General features: G+C 43.1%; 1 protein-coding gene across 16 annotated transcripts in view; it reads right to left on the reverse strand.

Moving 5' to 3' along the window:
- Positions 1-20,115, reverse strand: part of LOC137373900 (alpha-(1,6)-fucosyltransferase) — a 904,043-nt gene that overhangs the window by 138,690 nt on the left and 745,238 nt on the right. For 15 of the 16 annotated variants that reach the window (XM_068039463.1, XM_068039461.1, XM_068039460.1 and 12 more), the window contains 3 exons: positions 15,980-16,098; positions 14,004-14,169; positions 9,010-9,124 (listed from right to left, as the gene is read on the reverse strand). In XM_068039463.1, the coding sequence (XP_067895564.1) occupies positions 9,010-9,124; positions 14,004-14,169; positions 15,980-16,098 (400 nt within the window). Of the gene's footprint in view, positions 1-9,009; positions 9,125-11,589; positions 11,758-14,003; positions 14,170-15,979; positions 16,099-20,115 lie in introns of those variants that run through there. The other variant, XM_068039469.1, reaches the window with a different exon arrangement.

Below are 20,115 nucleotides of genomic sequence, written 5' to 3' on the forward strand. Positions count from 1 at the left end.
TCTTAGAATAGTGCCATGGGATCTTTTACAGTCACCTGAGAGGGCAGACAACGCCTCAGTTTAACAAAGTTTTCGAACTTCCATGCGCTCTCCTTCAGTTCTTTCAGCCTACTGGCTTCCATTTTAACACTGGGAATGCCATTAGTGCTATAGTTGAGCCATGCTTCATTGCAAACTTACACAGTTTGCACAGCGGCGGCACAGTGGCGCAGTGGTTAGCACCGCAGCCTCACAGCTCCAGCGACCCGAATTCAGTTCTGGGTACTGCCTGTGCGGAGTTTTCAAGCTCTCCCTGTGACCGCGTGGGTTTCCGCTGGGTACTCCAGTTTCCTCCCACAGCCAAAGACTTGCAGGTTGATAGGTAAATTGGCCATTGTAAATTGCCCCTAGTGTAGGTCGATGGTAGAAGAATCGTGGGGATGTGGTAGGGAATATAGGATTAATGTAGGATTAGTATAAATGGGTGGTTGTTGGTCAGCACAGACTTGGTGGGCCGAAGGGCCTGTTTCAGTGCTGTTTCTCTAAATAAATATTTGGAACTGGGTGTTACACTGCTCACCTTTATTACGTTTAGCAACTTTACAGATTCAGCAAAAAACACTTCTGTGGTTTTTGTGATGTACAGACGTTTCTTCTCCAGCCTTTAACTAATTATTCAACGTGTGACATCCACATGTTTATATAAACATCACTGACTTAAGGGTCATTGAGTCATAGTACTTCTGAGGCTGGTCTGTTCCTCAGCCAACAGCTTAACTAAACATAATGTCAACATCATTATCATTACTATCCACCAGTGAAATAACTTCAAATCAAATTTCCAAAACTGATGCCAACAGTCTTCTAACAAGACTAAAGCTGATTCATGGTCAATTGCAGAATTCATATCAATAGAGACTTCACTGTTGGATTGCTTTGGAATTACACATATTGTCTACCTTGTCTATCACCACACAATGGCCTATCAAGAGCTGCTACAGAGGTGCATGAAGTATAAGATCAAATCAGAAACAAGAGTCATTGACACTGACAGAGTGAAAACATACTGGTTACATAAGAACATAAGCAGGAGTAGGCCATTCAGATCCTCAAGTTACCTGCAGATAGCATGACTGCTGGATGACATTATAGGCCAATGTGTCACACCAATGACTTTCTTAGAAATTAAAAGCAAATTAAGGACAAAAAGCTGATGAAGAACCACCTGTCTGAATCTGAAGCTTACCTGAGAAAAATGGAGATATAGCTCCAACAACAATTGGTCATGTCATGGGGAACAATGGTGTGTTTTTTTTGCACTTTTGATATGCTGAAGTATGGGTTTACAGAGAGAAGCAGGCCTCCAGTAACTATCTCACAGAGCCATGCGGGTAGCCAGATGGCTATTTGACTCCAGAAAAACATCACAGTCAAGGCCACTGGTTTACCATGCGCACGGCCAAATGGATAGAATTGCGGAAAACAATTCTCAAAACACTCGTAAAAATCTCGCACAATTAAAATGAGAATGCATGTCATTCAGTCAGCATTGGTCAGTAAAGCAGTGATTGAAATCATAGTCAATCCCATTCTCATCCCCATCCATGCCCATATTCATGACCTTTACAGAAAGTCACTGGGCAGTGACAACAGCAGGCACTCTCATGGACTTCTCCTTTTCCAAAACTGAGGCCAAAGTGCCCCAATGCTGCTCTAACTGAAATTAATGTGATGAACCTCTTTGCAGCATCTGCACTGACGTGAAAAGTAAACTGAAGAAACTGAAGGCTTCTGTAACAATACTAGGGAGGTGAAAAAGGCTGTGTCAGGAATTAAGGCTGTATCGCCCAGCAGAACACTATATGTTACATTATCTCACTAGGGCACCCCTAACCTCAGATACACATACAATTCAGCAAAAGGCACTGTGACAGGAGTGTCATTTTATTCAGTTAAATTTTATTCAGCTGCAGTATTGCTATTTAAAAAAAAAAATACACGTAAGAAAATAATAATCAAAGTGAGTCAGAGGACATGCAGATTAGCTGTCCCCATGACCATGTGGCTGGTCTCCCTGTGATGAACCTCACTGCAGCATCCTCCGTGATGTGAAAAGTAAACTGAAGAAACTAAACGTTTCTTTAACCACCTCAGGGAAGTAAAATAAAGCAGCTCTTAGTTTTCAAAGACACTTAAAGAGTTAATGCTAGATAAATGTACAGTACCGTCTGTTTAAGCACTCAAAGGATTCTTATTGTAGAACAATTCAATGGCGACTTAGCCACCAATAAGGTCAGTTACTATGAAAAAGCTCCCAGGGAGGAGGAGAGTTCAGTTAAGTAACAGGTTTGGTTTGTGGGTGTTGGGAGTCATGGGATGGGGATCATTGGGTTATCAACCTGAGGCAATACCATGACACTAATATGAACATGAAACAGCCATGATGGCAATCTCGTAACTCTGCATCAAAACTTGTTAGTACAGTATAATCATACAACATATCACTGAAAACAGTGTTTAAACATGCATTCTGGACATGTTTCGCTGCCAGAACGGAAGGACATACAATACATAGGGACTTTGAGTGAATACCTGGGGCAGTTACCAGATACACATGTTCTCCGAAGTGCAATTATATTTAATCCAATTTCACTGTTGTGGTTTTTCTGCACTTCCTAAACCCATTTTGGGAGGATGTTTCCTTTTAAGAAAGGAATTGTCTGAGAATGCCTAAGCCAGCCATGCAGATTTCCTGCCGACAACATATTGCCCCAGATATTTGTTGTAGGAGTGAATCTAAAGGCATCTGCTGTTAGTTAGACTTACCCTTGCATATTTAGGTTTCTAAATGTTTTTGCATGACAGGTTGTTGAAAGCTCGAGCTCATAATGGTGCAGCGAGGGAATCAAGGACTGGGATTTTCATTACAAAGTTGAGAACCAGATTCCCGGAACATTTTCGGGTTACAACCCTGCAGCGCATCAACATCAGTGACACGATGTGATCTTCAAATGGAAATTGCTTAATTGTCCCAGGAGGTGGTGGGGGAGGTGCGGGTCTGGCACGCAATTAGAGGTGAAGGAATCATTGTGGAGGACGGAACAGGTCACTGAATGCAATTTTAAAAGGCAAGCGGCAGACATGACTGAACACGTCCTTGCCTTCAGTAATGCAGAACCAAGGAGATTGGAGGAGCTGTGTGGGCATGGGCATGCATCCCTGGGTGGCACCATGTTTCTCTGATGCCTCTCTGGAAGTGTTGTTATGAATGCTGGACTTTGTAGTATGATTATGCTTTTGAGAACTGTGATTTTTACTGTAGTGTAAGAAGGGTTTAGAGGAGACATGTGCCCTCACACCAACTGTACCTAGAGACAAGACAGGGATCCTGGTTACCATACATGCAAGGAGTCCAGATCAAAGACCCTTTTGATACCAGAATGCAAGGTTGTAACAACTGAAGAACAATTGGGGTTTGCTCTCCCAGACTCTCAGATCATCAACATGGAGCGAGAGGTTCTGAAGATGTAAACAGCGAGTTGAAACTTTTAACACCTGGAAACAAAAGAAGGCCCGGGTGGTTCTGCTGTGGCCAGACTTGTGGACTTTGTATATTGAAAAAGGCAAATGACTACTGACTTTTGATTCTGGATAAATTCAACAGGCTTTCAGAAGTCTGGAGGCTGTATGGAAGACCGGAAGACACACAGACCAGCAGTGGCAACTTCAGAAGAGAGGGAGGGAGAGAGAAAACATCCGCTCTCAGAACACTGATACAGTAACAGGCTGCTAAGACTTGAACACAATTGGAAAGCTGAGGTTTGAGGAGGAGAAAAGACCAACAGGGTCACCAGAGATCACCTTATTCATGGAAGTCCAGGTCGAAAGTGCCCAGAGGAAGTGAGCGAAAAGGGCAGTGACTTTGGGAAGAACTGGGAGATACAATGCCTTGCAACTGGGAGGAGATTGAGACTTTTCATTGCAAAGATATTGCTTCAGTGAGGACCATGTAATGTCGTGTGGGGTTTTCAAGTGTTTTAATAAGTTAAAGGGAAATACCTTTCTCTGTATTTTAATGCATCAGCTACTTACAAAGTAATGTTGAGATAATCTTGATTTTTGGTTTAGTTGTCATAGTAAAAGTCTAAAAACTTGAAATCTTGTCGTGTGCTTCTTTAAATTGGTCTGGGGAGTTCACATCTCATGTTTTAACGTTAACAGTCTCATTGAGATTGTAACAGTGCTCATTGATGCAGTGTCAGAGAGGAGAGAGCTGTTCTTCCCAGCCTCAGGAAGGAAAAATCCACCCAGTGAGACCAAGAGGGCATGGACTGTGGTGGCCATAGAGGTCAGCAGCGAGGAACCCACAAGAAAGACCTGGGTAGTGTAGAGGAAGGTTCAATGACCTCTTGCGGTCTGGTAAGGTGAGTGGCTAGTGGCACCCAGTTCATTGAGCACCAGAACGTATGCAAGCTATGTCTATAGTTTTCCCTCACATTATCACAGTTAATCAACAGTTGTTACACTGAGACGCAGCCACCCTCACTTATGGGACTCTGTTCAGATAGGGACATCACTGAGGGGAACATCAGCCCTTGTGTGTGCCATGATAGAAGAGATGAGGGAGGGTAGCATCCTGATGAATCATTGTCCTATCATCCTGCAGAAGAGAGTCCATAATACACAGGAGATGGCCAGAGTGGGAGGCGGAGTGGCCCAGCTCCATACGCTGACAGCAGTGGAGGAGGCAGCGCTGGAGATTGCCAGGGTACCATCGAGGAATTCAGTGGGAGATGGCGAGATGGGAGGCCATGAGCAACAGGGTCATTGGATAGCTCTTTCTTGAGGTGAAGGACATGGAGGAGACCTTTCAATGTGTGTTTTGGATGTTAGAACGCTGTCATCTGAGGAGATGGTTGTGCTGGGCACTTATTGAATAGGACAAGCTCTCAGTACTATTTTCTTGTGTCTCCTGCATGGCCAGTTGCAGAGCGGCACCAAAGCAGACCTGCTGAATTGGAGTCGACATCCTCAGTGGTGGTGGTGGAGGGGCGGAGTGGCGGAACCACAGATCCTGCACCGTCACATCATACCTCAGCACCTGCCACCAGCACAAATACACTCACCTCGGGTGGGCCATAGAGTAGCGTAGAAAGGGGAGCAGTGGGCGAACCTCACATCATGCATGAGCAGGAGGGCAAGGCAGAGAAGCTGTGGGCAGTCCCCCTTGGAGGAAGGAGGACAGACACAGCGATGCTTCTTTAGGCGAAGATGCTGGGCCTCGGATGTCACAGAGAATGATGGTCTTCCTTGAGAACCTGACGCAGATAAATTCCTGTTTGTCGAAGTTCCCTGGGGCCATGGGCAGGCAAAGGAGGAGTCCATGTAGCACATGTGCTCTGTCATGACCCAGGGATTCGAGGGCATGAGCTCCTCCTTTGAGAGATTAGGCTGCCTCTTGGAGAGCCAAAAGCAGCACCTCTCTGAATGCGTGCAGGAGCAGTGCGCTGATATGCACAGAGTGAGACTCTCTGTAGCACTGACCGCTCAGTATCACTGATGGCGCAGAGGTGCTCAGAGTGGATGCCAGCTGCGTCCCAGTCCGTGGCCTCATCCAGCATCCAAGGGCGACAGGAAAGGGTTAGATGGTCCTAGCAGCAGACAAAGGGGGCATCCCTCAGGGTATCAGCTTCACTCTTCAGTCCCTCAACCCCTTCAACTCAGGAGTCATCTGTGTGCCAGGGCCCTATGACAGAAGCAGCCTCTGCCTTGACACAGTCGTGGCAGCCTGTGGAGGAGCCCATATGGGCGCCTCCAAGACAAGGACAGAAGCCACGGGCATCTTAACCTGAGGCAGGATCTAGGGAGCAGGCTGCCTCCACCTCATCCTCTGCCACAGGGGCACCTGGGTGCTATTGTCCACATCTGTCTGTTATTTCATTTGCCTCACAATATACCTTCTTTGACAGGTGTGCTGTTAATGGCTTATCTCAAAAGGGGGATGTAGCATTGTGGGCCAGTTGATGGGAATTTGGAGCCTTGGGAATGTTATGTGCCCATGCCTTGTGATATTGGATAATGTTGGTGTAGGAACCCTCCATCGGCATGCTCATGCCTGGCAATGAGACCTCGGAGTTAAGAGTCATAGCGGTAAAATAGCTCTCTATGCTGGAAGGTGAGTTTCGGGGTCTTCGGCAGCAAAGACTCAGGGACGATCAGGTGAAGTGTGCTGAATCAGCATGGCCCTTACTGCCTTGTCAGCCTGCAGTTCACCACGAGGTTTGGGACGGCGTTGACAGGTGTCCTCTGCTGCCTGGGCACCAGCCACCTTTTAAGGACCCTTCCTCTTCCAAGGTGGAGTGGCATTCCAGCTCCTCCTCTGCCTCCACCTCCAGGCCTCTTTCCAGTGTCATGTCGTGCAGGGCGCAGCAACCGACCACAATACAGGACACGTTGCCTGGCTCGTATTGGAGGGCACCACCTGACCAGTCAAGGCAACTGAAGCGCAATGTCAAGAGGCCAATGGTCTGTTCAATGCAGGTCCGTGTTAGGAGATGGCTCTGGTTGTAGTGCCTCTCTCCATCTGTGACTGGAGCCACCTACTTAGGCAACAACTCTTATCCCCCACCTGCCAACCACAGAGACAGGTTGTGGGCCTGAAGAGATGCAGCACCTGGGACTCTCGCAGGATAAAGGAGTCATGACAGCTGCCCGGGAACTGAGCACAGACCTGCAAGATTTGCTTCCTGTTGTCACAGATCAGCAGGACATACAATGAGTGGTAGCCCTTTCTGTTCAGGAATCTGTCTGGCTGGTCTGTCAGTGCCTTGATGGTTACGTGGGTGCAATCAATAATGCCCTGGACCCGAGGGAAACCATCGATGATGGCAGAGCCCGAAGCCCGCTGTGCCTGCACAGACCCATCTGAGTCAAAGTGGATATAGTCCTCCACCCTCCGGAATACGGCATCCGTGGCCTGCCTGATGGTGATGAGCTGCCGTCTGCGAGATCCCTGCAAAGACCCAGTAGCATAGAAATGCAGGACGATGGTGGCCTTGATGGCTGCAGGTAAGGGATTACCATGGGGGCCACAAGGCCTCAGGTCATTGTGGATCAAAGCACAAATGTCTAAGACCATCTGCCTGGATCAGCGCAGCCTCCTACAGCACTGGTGCTCTGTCATTTGCAGGTAGCTGACTCTTGAACAGTAGACCTAATGTCCCTTCTTCTCCTTGTAGCCCCCCACTGTGCTCCTCTGGTCTCCTGCTGTCCAGGCGATTGCATCTGCTGAAGCTCATCCTGGCTTCTCTGTCCAATGTCAGAGTAGCCTGTTCCATCCGAACTCCCTCAGCTGGGCATTCACCAAGCCTTCCCCTGCCAACCCCTGCTGCCCAAGTGATACCAATGGCCTCACGTCCCTCTCCAGAATCCTACCACTCACCACTGAGAAAAACAAGCCTTTCAGCTCCAGCAATGGCTACTCTGTGGCACTTTTTAAGCAACTGAGCTTTAATTTGTGCCTCTGCATTATTTAGATCAGCCCTCCCATAGCCCTCATGGGCATCTGCAGTGGTCACAACTTGTACACCCTGCCATGTCCCAGGCATGGTATTCTCCATGTTCCCTTCCTTTGAAAATTGTAAACAGCTGCTTACAAGCCTGTTATTGAGCTCCACAATGAGCTCAACAGGCATGTAATTGGAGGCGTGCAGGGTTGCTGTTGCCCATTCCCTCCCTCCCGACCTCCCTTTAAAAATGGCTCTGTGTTCCGATGGCAGCAGGACCTAGTGCTCATCTCCAAGAATGTGATCTTTAAATCACGCTCGCACCCACTCCCACCCCCAGTAGGCTTCAAGAATGCAGGGCATCTGGGACCTGAGTGAACAAGGCAAGTGACGGTGTATCTACTTAGTCAGATTGAGAAATAAACCGAGGTACGACGGAAAAGGAAGTGTAAATTAGACAGGGTGAATTCAACATCAAATCAGGTACATGAAGAGAAATAGAGAGGAAAAGAACCATTGGATTAAGCAGGACAGAAAAAGAGAGGACACAGAGAGGAAAGGTACGTCTTAAAAAAAAAATGGCATTTTTAAAATCTCCAACAACTAACACCTAAAAGAGACTCCACACTTTTAACAGTTAATTTTCAGTGCCAAAGAGGCTAATTACCAGGGTTAATTAAAGGGGCACCTTGTGCTTGAAATGATAAAATATAACTTTCTGTGACAAGAATAGTGAACAGCTACCACACAAATATAGAAACTTCACAAAATTCAATGCATTTCAATGGTGAGGCAGACAGTGAAATACCACTTTCTCAAAGCTGATGGTGGAGTGGCACAACTCAGAGAGCAGCTTTTGAATATTGTTACTTAACCACGTATCTGCCTCTGATCTGAAGTTCCTGTGCCATTTATACTTAAATAAATAAATTACCTTCACCGTTACTTTGACAACAAAATCTGGGCCATTGGTTGTACAGCCAAATAGATTTGTCAGCACTGTGAAGTGCTTGATTTCTGTAGGCTGCTCTCCAAGGTGCTGAATATTAATCAAGGTGATCCTATGAAGAGTACTCCAATAGAGTCGTCACAGCAATGAAGCTGAAATTATCAACTGCAGGAGGTTTTTCCCTGTGCACAACTCAGTTCAAAAAATAATCTTGAATAAACCCACGAGTTTGAAGAACAGCGTGCAGACGTAGCCACTATAACAGCCTAATAGGACTCCTCTCCAAAGGTGACTTTAAATATGGATCTCTATGTTTCTATGGCAATAGAGATACTGATAAACAAATGCAATACCACAGAGCTATTGGACTGGTCTTCACACGGTTACCTTCAACTTTTGAGAAAAAAATAAATCACACAACATAAAAATTCCTTGGGACATTTACCCCAACTAAGTATTGTAATTTTTTGTACAATATTTTGAAAAAGGGCTTGCTTTCTTCACATTGCAGCAGGCTGACATAAAAAGCATCTCCTGCTACTAATTCACACTCACTGTACATCAAATGAGCAATACCTGCAGGTATGTTATTCTCCGCTGAACCAGATCTGTCAGATCCTTGGCCTCTTGCTCTCTCCATTTATCAGCCCCGTCTGTTTGACTGAGGTAGTATACATCGGTCATAATAGACCTAAAAAAATGGAAGGAAACACAGGCAAGATTCAAAAGGCAGTCTAAATGCCATATCACAGATCACAAACACCAATAGAATGGGACTGTCCATAGCAGATTGTTATGGAAGGCGCATAAAGTTTACTTGGGTAATCCGTATCGAAGGGACAAAATTTCACCCCCTTTAATGCTCCCAAGTCTGCAGTATGAACTCCTCCCCTTGTCATTTCATGTATACCAGCAAAAGGTGTAGGAAATGGAAATGTTTCAATGCTACATTAAGTGTTTCAGTCCAAAGCTGAGATTGTTGTCAGGACAACGGAGATGTTTTTCCACATCAATCTACAAAGTTCCTGAATGGTTCATCAGATAAATGCATTTCACAGTGCTTTACCCAGATCAGTAAGATCCTGGATTGATCACAGCTCTTTACTGATCTAGCTGATCCTGGCTACAACAGTAATCGAGTGTCCTCGAATTTTGTCCAAGAGTCGTGGGGTGAAGGGGAGGGGTGGGCAGAGGAGAACGGGAACAAAGTATCATCAAGGTTTCTGTGCCTCATCATTAGCCAAAGTTCAGTGAGGACTCAGTCTGGCTTGGTTGTGACACCCTATCAACTTTGTCTTGGCAGATACATGATAAATGGCTAGTTGACGCAGCAGAGGGCTGCCAGCCACTGTGGAACTGTACCCCAGCATAAATCTGTGACTTCAAGGAAGGAAGGAGGAAAATGAAGTCACATAGCTGACTGAAAGCACTTAATGCTGTCACTGGAGATTAAGCAGGCAGAATGCCGAGTAGTAAGTTCATAGTTTAGTTTAGTTTAGTGATACAGCACTGAAACAGGCCCTTTGGCCCACCGAGTCTGTGCCGGCCATCAACCACTCATTTATACTAATCCTACACTAATCCCATATTCCTAGCACATCCCCACCTGTCCCTATATTTCCCTACCACCTACCTATACTAGGGGCAATTTATAATGGCCAATTAACCTATCAACCTGCAAGTCTTTGGCATGTGGGAGGAAACCGGAGTACCCGAAGGAAACCCACGCAGACACAGGGAGAACTTGCAAACTCCACACAGGCAGTACCCAGAATTGAACCCGGGTCGCTGGAGTTGTGAGGCTGCGGTGCTAACCACTGCGCCACCCAATGTTACATTAAAAGTAAGTTATTACAAAAAAACCTCAAATGGAGATTTAACAGTTGTGCAGTCTCTCACCCTTTGGACGGACTGTAATTGGTTGACCATACAAGTCAAAAACTAGAAAAACTTCTTAGTGCACTCTTATATGCAATTTTTGAATTATTCAATGTAGGTACTGTTGCCAAATTCAGAGATACCATTTCATACCATCTCATTCCCAAATTCTTCTTATACCCTGTCAGTTGTGTTTTATTTTTATACTCGATTTTCACCAGTCCACAGCCCATTCGCCCTCTGTATGGATAGGCAGAGAACCTACTTCCAGGCAGCTGCCACGTGGCAATCTAAGCCCAGATATAAGAGATATTGGAAAAGGGGGCAGCGACTATCACCTCCCGATTCTCCCCCACTCTCAAAAAGGATTAATGGGACCAATCAGACTTTGCAGGCAGGACCCAACACCCTATCACTCACCATTATACTGTTCTTTTCATTCTCATTCCCAATTAGACAGATTGAAAATAAAAATGGCATCAAATATGAATAATGTGAAGAAACAGAGAGAGCATGACTGCGCACAGCTGGTGTACAATTCAAGATGGACAGCTTGATGACAGTGGGCGACCAGTCAAATGTCATATTCTCAGCCTGCAGCCAAGCTGCTTCTCCTCAATTACCACCTCCTGCTTGACTGCACATTACTGCTGTTGAGTAACAGCTCAATAAGAAGTGCACAGCTCCTTGAATACCTGAGGGTGTTATTCTAAGTGCAGATCCAGATGTTGGGGATGGAAAGCTTGAAGCAGTACTGCTGTATCACAGCAGGTCACAGGCAGCTGGATGAAATGGTGTAACATTTTAATTGATAGCAACCAGATTAAAGGTAGTGCCATCATTAATTCTAAAGTTTCCACGATGAAAGGTATACAGCTTGACAATTTCATCTATGACAGTGGCACTCAGAATCCACGTTTTTGAAACCTCAGGCTATTGGTCTTTGTAAAGTGGCAGTGTGAGAGCATCCTAAACTTTTAGAGCATCCTTCAAAGGATATTTGGTGCTTGGCAACTGAAGTAGCCATCAGCTATGAATCAACAGGAATGGAAGCCTACACATCCTCTAGATATAACCTATTGCAGTCAGGGAACACCCAGCTTTTGCTGTGGACTCACAACTAGTGCTTCTCACAGCTGTTTGTAGACAATAGGTTTGGCCTTACTTTTGCATCAGTAGTGTTTTGCCTTACGGGTTATTGTGATATACTGTATATAAAATTAAAAATTATATTGTACCATCCCAGTGGGTAATCTGCAAGAAAGATATCTGCTCTACCTTAGGGGAGAAAAACAGCCAGGCTTCCTGTTCCTCCTCACTATCCTGCAATCCCTGTTGTGTTCCGATGAAGGCTGTGAAGCCTGCTGACATTCATTGCCAAATCTCACATATGAATAATGATCAGTTAAACTAGGTATTGTGGATCCATACTCTCGCAAAAAGTCAGTGCCTTCAGGAGAGGAAAGAAAAAGAAAATTGGTGAGGAAAAAAACTGCTTTACAAACACTCATTTTTGACTAGATTGATTTTAGAAAAAATGATTTTCTTTGTCAGAAGGCAACATTAAAGATGACTCTTTCAGAACTTAAACCCTTGTAAAGTATGGACTACTATGCAGCCTTCTCATGCTAGGAAGATGATCTAGATTTCTCTATGATTGACATCAACTGCACTCAGTAAGTGGACAGTGAGGGATGTAATTCAAGCAGAATCAAGCAGGACAATGACACTGCCTTGCCCAAGTTGTGAAGCTAAGAAACTCAAGCAATGAGTGCACGAACACGCTTAATGGACTGCATGGGATTTCTTCATTCCATATTTTCTTTTCTTTATTACAGTCCAAAGTGAAAGGCAGCCTATCAACACAATTCACATGTCAGGTCTGTTCTCCATTGTTACCCTCCTGGATTAAAATACCTTGCCTTGCATGACCAGGAAAAACCTTAATACAGGTGGTATACAGTTTGGTGCTGATGTTTTTGTGGGAGGAACTACATCCTATTTTTTTTCTAATCAGTGACAACTGCAAATAGTAGCTATCTTTGGCACTAGTCTTTTTTATATATAAAACAGATCCTCTCTATCTATATGATGAAGTCAGCCATGCATTTGTGTCAATATTTGTAAAGTTTGAAAAAAATATTATTTTTTCCATCTGTCTAATCTTTCATTGAAAGTTATACATCCCTCCCCATGCCTAGGCATGGGGAGGGATGTATAACAGTATTCTTTAGATCAGTATTCTTTAGATCAGCCATAAGAATGGCAGAATAGTTCCAACAAAGAACCTACATCTTCAAAACTGAATGGGCGATGCAAAATGTAGTTGCTCGCCAGTATTATTAAGACATAATTGCCCACCCCTGTCAAACCTAACTCACTTTGGCTGAGACTCAAATTCTGTGCCTCCACAAAGTATGCAGCTTCTGTTATAGAAGAGGGGGAGCAGCCAATGCAGTACTTTAGAATGGCACCCATCCATTTCTGGAACTAGAGTTCAAACACAGCCAAGATAGACTGGATGAAGGTTTCTTTCATCTCTTGCTCACCTAATTCTATATAAGTCCAGGATGTCCCCACCTCATGGTTTATTTAAGAGCAAAACTACCATCAGCATTAATCTGCAACAATACAGCTATCTCACGCAGAGAACCGAATAATGCAGAGGACAAAATGCAACATTTCACGATGGCAACTTACATTATCAGGGTCATGTAAGGAGCTCTGAAGTGTATCTGGCTTATTTTGACCCTTGAACCTGAAGTGTTTGGCAGAAGCATTAAATGTAAGGTGGAAAAATGCTTCATTTTCCTGAATGCAAATCCATAAAAAGTATAAGCACCATGGGACGTCTTATTATGTTAAAGGTGTTATGCAAATATAATTTGTTGTTGTTATAAACACACCCTCAACAAAAAAAAACAGAAAACACTATACTAGCATAAAAGCATAATCCTGCTGGGTGGGTGAATTTATTCAATAAGAGCCAACTGTTTACTTTGCCAGGCCACAAAGACATGACTCGAATGTTTAGAAATTATACCAGTCATAGTAAATGACAGTGGAAAGACACATTACCCCAATTTCACCAGGGGATCAATGAACTGCTTGGAGTGAACTATAAACAGTAATCCAGTTGAGGTTCTCAAAGACCAACAGAAACTGCAACAGCAAAGTTTGAAAGGTGTGTATAAACTAGACTGAATTGGTAGCTAAGATTCACTTGGAGCATTGATCTATCTTTCTGAGGCAGGTGAAACAGCAAACGTTTCTTTAAAAAAAAATGTGCTGTCTGTTTGCTTGATGTAAGTTTTCTGTCCGGCTTGAAGACTTTTAAGTCTGACTTGGGACCAAAAACTGACTGTAATCATGATTCAGGTTTCTAAGTGTACAACATCATACAAAATAATCTATGGTGGAGGTTTTTTTTTTATTAAATTGTGGATTGCAAAGAAATATTGCTTTTTAAATTTGCAGATGCTGTATTCAATGTTGTGGAATGTCAGAAATTGTACAATGCGCATTGAAATCTCAAGCAGTTTTCTGAAGCAGCGGTGCATCTGGAACAGCGTTGAAGTGTTGTTCCATGAGCTTAAAGGGACTTTTAATGGCCTTTTAACAGCTGCTCTGCAAAATAATTAAAATAGAAGCTATCAACATTGCCGTGTTGTCGAGGGGTGAGTGGACCTTACCTCTGCTGGTGGCCAAGGTTCTCAAGCAACGCATCCGCATGCCTTTGTGCCTCCTCGCCCTCCAGGTGTTTCACTTTTTTGACTTCACTCTGCACAAAGAACCACAGCTCCTTCACTCCATTCTCAATCTTACGCCGCAGCTCCTCATGTTCTTTCCCAGGACCTGCTGCACCACATAAATTACACAAGGGAAAAGCTCCAAGTGAGGGTTTAGAATCACTTCATCTCATTGACAGTATGTGCTTGCCCAACAAAAGTGCCTTGCTCTATTTGAAGTTAAATGAGGGGCCATTAGCATTTAAATATTTAACCAGCTGAAAATCTAATTCAGCTCTCTGGTGATCTGGTTGCATTTAATATTAAAGCAAATAATGCAGAAAATTACAATTTTTATATGTTATTTCAGTAAAGAGGGCAGCCCAAGGAACATTCTGCATAATTCCAGATTAAAAACACTCAACCTTGGTCCCACAGAAGAGATTCACTTTCAGCATTGCTCAATGATAGAAAATGTATCCTCATTTTCACAGCCCATAAAGGATCAGCTCTCACCCTGTTCATTTTCAGAAAGTATAAGGCATTCAGAAAATATTCAGGCTATCTGGGAGGATTAGGTGGTCAACAATAATGAAGAGAGGTGTGGCGGGACAGTTTATTTCAGCAATAACATTCCTATCCATGCACAATTACAAAGCGATGTAAAAATCTGTCTTATTCCTAATGTATCACCACCTGCTGTACCCAATCCGTAACTGCTTTTCCTGGATCAGCCACTTCCTGGTCAAAATGCAAACTGGCAGCACTTCATAGGGCTTCATATGCAACCACTCTGACCCATTCATAGTTGAGTTCAGCACAGCAAACCCTGGTGTGAGGGGAAGATCTGAATCTCATGGCATTCAGCATCACCCATTAGAATACATTTTACGAAACAGCAGAAAGCACCTGGGGAGGGGACATCGCATGTTATGTTATTCCACTTTAAAACTCAATGCCCAATTTGAAGCAAAGAGCTGCCTGCTACTTCAAATACTTTGCCCCATTGGGAGAATTATGTCATGGTCTTAGTCAAGTTTCAGGGAAGTGAGGCAAAAACTGACACATTACTACACCTCCTATCAGCCAGTGGCACAGTGACATTGAGAGCAGGTATGGGAAGTTAAGCTGTCTGACCATCCTCTTCACCTGGTTGAAGAGGGGGAGGGAGAAAATAGACAAACACATGGAATGGCATAAGAATTGCTCAGCATGTTGGCATGGCTCCGTGCTCCAGTCTGAGAGAACAGTTATTTGTAACCGTAATTTCATAGAACCTCCTTTTCCCTTGCACATTGAAATTTTAAGCTTAAGTCAGCTACTCTGGTGTGACAGATTGTTGTACACTGAGCAAGAAAAGTCTCTTAAAAAGCAATACAGTCAAAGAACAAGATATAACATCAAACTTAAACATTTCGAACCAGCCCTCCAGTCACAGCCAAAACAACAACTTCACTTCTAATAGTTGTCACAACCACGACTACTGCATGCACTGCGTATCTACATCTTTATTTAATGTGGTCAGGCTGTTTAACTCCTACCATGACAGAAACAGGAAGCTAGTTAGGGAGCCACAGGGTGAAATATTTATCTAGCAGGCAGACCCAAGTTCAGGATGCTTAAGTGACAAAAGCTCCTTGGTAACTATTCTGTCAGCATATTTCTGGGGGATTGCTATATTTGCTGTTTTGTTGATTGATATTGTCTAGTTTTCCAATGCAGCCTACACATTATTTAGCAATGAAGTGTACAGTATTGGTAATTTAACAACAGTTTACTTCAAAAGCTGAAATGGGAATATAGCAGTTAATAATGACCACTTCACGGATCATGAGAGAAAGGGAAATAGACAAACAAACTTCCACATCAGGCAAAGGTTTCCCAAAAATGAATTCAATTCTTACACTTTGCAGACCCAGTGGAACAGCGTAATCACTTACCATTGCCTGGTCGCTTCTTAAAGATTTCTAGCTGCTCTTTGGCCTTTATAAGCTGCTCTTCTAATGCACGCACTCTTCCAGCAGCAGCAGGTCCCTGGTCAATGGGACTTTCAGGAATCCTGAATGGAGAAAGACCATGTCCAATGAGCATGCCGGCATATTAAATACTGAATGCTAAAATATCCTCCAGCATGTAGGTTACATTATTATCTGGCTGGAATCTTGGTCAATTACTTTCTTAAACTGCATCTGTACAACAAATAGGCATAAAATACTAACTTTCTTCCACACTGAGGAAAAATAACAACTGTGTAAAGAGAGGAGAAACAGCAATGTTAGATTTATCTGGTCAGGAGGCAGAGTCTGTGAATGGGTTTCTGCTGTCTGGGTTTCACCAGTGGCTTATGTTTTAACTCCCTCAAGATACTGGTGGAATCTTTGAAGCTAAAATCCGAGTTACAGAAATAGTCTTCATAAATCATCCACTACCAATACATATCCTGTTTATTTAAATATCTTGGAAATAAAAAAGCAAGTGATCTCAAGTTGATTTTCTGCTTTTTGTGTTGGTTTCTTCCCTGATGCCGTTACATGGGATTGTACAATCTCTTGGCTAGATTTGCACAGGTAGATGTACTCAGGAAAAATGAATGAAAAACCAACACAACCTCTTAAAAATACTTATTAAATGATATTAGAAAGGATGCACAGAACATAATGAATCTCCAAATTAATTGAACAACCTTTGCACCAGCACAAAAGCTGCAAAGGGAACACAGCCGTTAACAAAGACCATTACATAGACTGAGAGAGAAAGGAAACATACTGAAACTTCCACATGAGGCAAATGTGAGAATGGACTCATCTTTCATACTCTGGAGACCCAGTGACACAGGGTAATGACCTACCATTGACAGAGGTAACCTACAGTTTGTTATGAATTAGGTAACCATGCAATTTACTATATTTGTTGCTAGGTTCAGCTCGGTGGAAAGAAAAAGATAATGGAGTTGGTCAGCTTAGAGAAAAAAAATGAGGCAACTGCAGAGTAAACCTGACACGGAAGAAAAACAATAATTGAAATGTCTTGCCTAATCAGTATGATGTATTAAAAAGGTCAATATCACCATCACTGTTTACATTCAGTTTTTGTCATGTAAACATGGAATGTGGTGATGTAATATTTGTCACAAAATACTGCAAAATATAATGACATAGGTTTAAGTCAAATCATACATTGCATTAATCATGGTTGTTGCATTCACTCTCACTCCATAAAATGGTCTCAAAGCTGCACTTGCTGAACTGTTTACTAGATTTTTTTTTCTAAAATGAATCACCTGCAAGAAATTTGGACGTATAGTAGGTTTTGTTCAATATTCTTACTTTGCCACTTTTTGCTAGTGTTCATCAAGGTGAGGAATGTCAGCACTGGGGAATAGAACTCTCTTTCCAGGCACCAGGTATCAGCATCAAGAAGTCGAGGATCTCAAGTGTGGCTCAGCCAAATGCAGAAGTATGCAGCCTCTACTCTGCACCAACAACAGGCCTTAGTCGCAACCTCAGAAAAGAATCCCCTGCACCACTTTCTCCATTTCCCACACCAACTCTCCTGTGGCTTCTCTGAGTGAGATTGTGATTTTGTGCTGAATAGGAGATAATTGTGTGCTTTAGGCTCATGCCCACTAGGGATTGAGACTGCTCAAACCCATTTTGTATACTCTGCCGATTCTTACAGCCGGCAGACAAAAGAGGTCTTAACTTACGTTAACGTAAGCTCATGCAACAGCACCTCATCATTTGATGAGCCACTTTACAGCTTTCCGTACTCAACAGTGAATTCAACAATTTCAGTAACAGTAACCTCTGCTCCCATTTTGTTGCTTTTAATTCTTTGCAGGTCTAGGTTTTACTCTTGTTTATCCCTTGCTTATGCCTTCAGATGGCAGTTGTTCATCATTCTACCATTCACATCTCCTCTAGGTACATCTTTTGTTTCTTTACTTGTCCCATTTCCACTCCTTTCGGTCTTGCACCACCAACTCTTTTGTCATTTAATTTTTCCTGTCTTCCACCCTATCATAGACCTTCCCTTTTGTTATTTTTCCACTCTCTCCCTTCTAATTGCTTAAAACCTATTACAGTTCTAATTTTTACCAGTTCTGATGAAAGGTCACAGACCTGAAACGTTAACTCGGTTTCTTGTTCCACAGATGCTCGCTGACCTGTGTATCTCTAGCATTTTCTGCTTTTATTTCAGATTTCCAGCATCCGCAGTATTTTGCTTTTGTATGAGGTTTTAACCTAATTGGTTTGGATTTGAACCCTGGTCCTAGAGGCGAAAGGTCACTGTCTAATACACTGTATCATCCAGCACCTTTTTCTATGTTTTAACCTAAGACACAGTGCTCTTATTTTTCCTGCATTTGTGGTAATGACCAGAGCTGATAGCTAGCGGGCTTTCCACAACCACCTCCTTAGGTGATACTTTTTAAAAAATGGTTTAGCAAAGAAATACAACACCCAATACATGGATTGTGAAAGGAAAACAGTAAGTGGCCCGATGCAACAAACATCCAATCTTAAGAGCAAGAAACAAACCTTTGAAATATTTTTCATCAGCCCATGAAATAACTGGTTCTAGTTCAAGTGAAGTTCTACCAAGGACAAAAAAAAACTTGTGATTTGGAAGTACAAATACAAAAGCTATTTACTACATGACAGGAAGCAAGCAATCGAATCAAATTCAACTCTCATTTACTGCACCATCATCTACAATTTTCCTGTGGTTTTGTGACGTTATGATGGTGATGGTAAGAACAAAGTCTCCTCCCATAATATGGTAAGCTTATCTATCTCACTCCTGCTGCGGCTTTCACTGCTACCATCAAATTGCAGAATATATTTACAAAATGAAACATGGATGAGAAATGGTCACTTTTGCGACACACTAATAAACACCAGCTGAAGGACAAGGGGCAAGGTACAAACTGGTAAAAAGCAATTCCAGGACTGCACTACTTCACACAGAGTGAATGTTCTTCCAAGTATGTAAGGCCAAACTGTGAAATCTTTCAAGAGAGAGTTAGATGCTGTAGGTGGTGGGAAACCGTATGTTTCTATAACAACATAAGAAATAGGAGCCGGAGTAGTTCATTTGACCCTTCCAGCCTGCTCCACCATTCAACAAGATCATGGCTGATCTTCTACGTCAACTCCACCTTCCCATACTATCCCCATATTCCTTAATTTCCTGAGTATTCAAAAATCTGTCGACTTCTGTCTTGAATATACTCAACAAATGAGCATCCACAGTTCCTTGTGGGAGAGAATTCCAAAGTGTTTCCAAACTTCCTAAATGTGAGTGAAGAAATTTCTCCTCATCTCAGTCCTAACTGGTCAACTCCTTATTCTAAAAATCTCTGGAATTTAGAAGAATGAGCGGTGATCTAATTGAAATTCTTAAGAGGCTTGACAGGGTAGATGCTGAGAAACTGTTTCCCCTGGCTGGGGAATCTAGAACACAGGGTCTGTGTTCTAGATTCCCCAGCCAGGGGAAACAGTTTCTCAGCATCTACCCTGTCAAGCCTCTTAAGAATTTCAATTAGATCACTGCTCATTCTTCTAAACTCCAGAGAATTAAGGCCCAGTCTACTCAATGTCTTCTCATAAGATTATCCCAGGAACCAGTCTAGTGAACCTTCATTGCGCACTCTGTTGGGCAAGTACATCCTTCCTTAGGTAAGGAGACCAAAACTATACCCAGTACTCTAGGTGCAGCCTCACCAATGCTCTGTATAACTGTAATAAGACTTCTTTACTCTTATACTCTTATCCCTTTGTAACAAAACCATTTGCCTTCCTAATTGCTTGCTGTACCTGCATTTGATTCATATACAAGGACATACGGGTCCCTCCGAATGTAAACATTTCCCAGTCTCTCACCATTCAAAGACATTCTGCTTTTCTATTTTTCCTACCAAAGTGAATAACTTCACACTTCACCACATTGTATTCCATCTGCCATGCTCTTGCCCACTCACACAACCCATCTATATCCCTCTGTAGGCTCTTTGAAAGGATAAGCTAAATAGATCAGAAGGAATAGAATACATCGGTATTCATCTTAGTGGCCC

Source organism: Heterodontus francisci, chromosome 9 (assembly GCF_036365525.1).
Source record: "Heterodontus francisci isolate sHetFra1 chromosome 9, sHetFra1.hap1, whole genome shotgun sequence".
Taxonomy (NCBI): Eukaryota; Metazoa; Chordata; class Chondrichthyes; order Heterodontiformes; family Heterodontidae; genus Heterodontus; species Heterodontus francisci.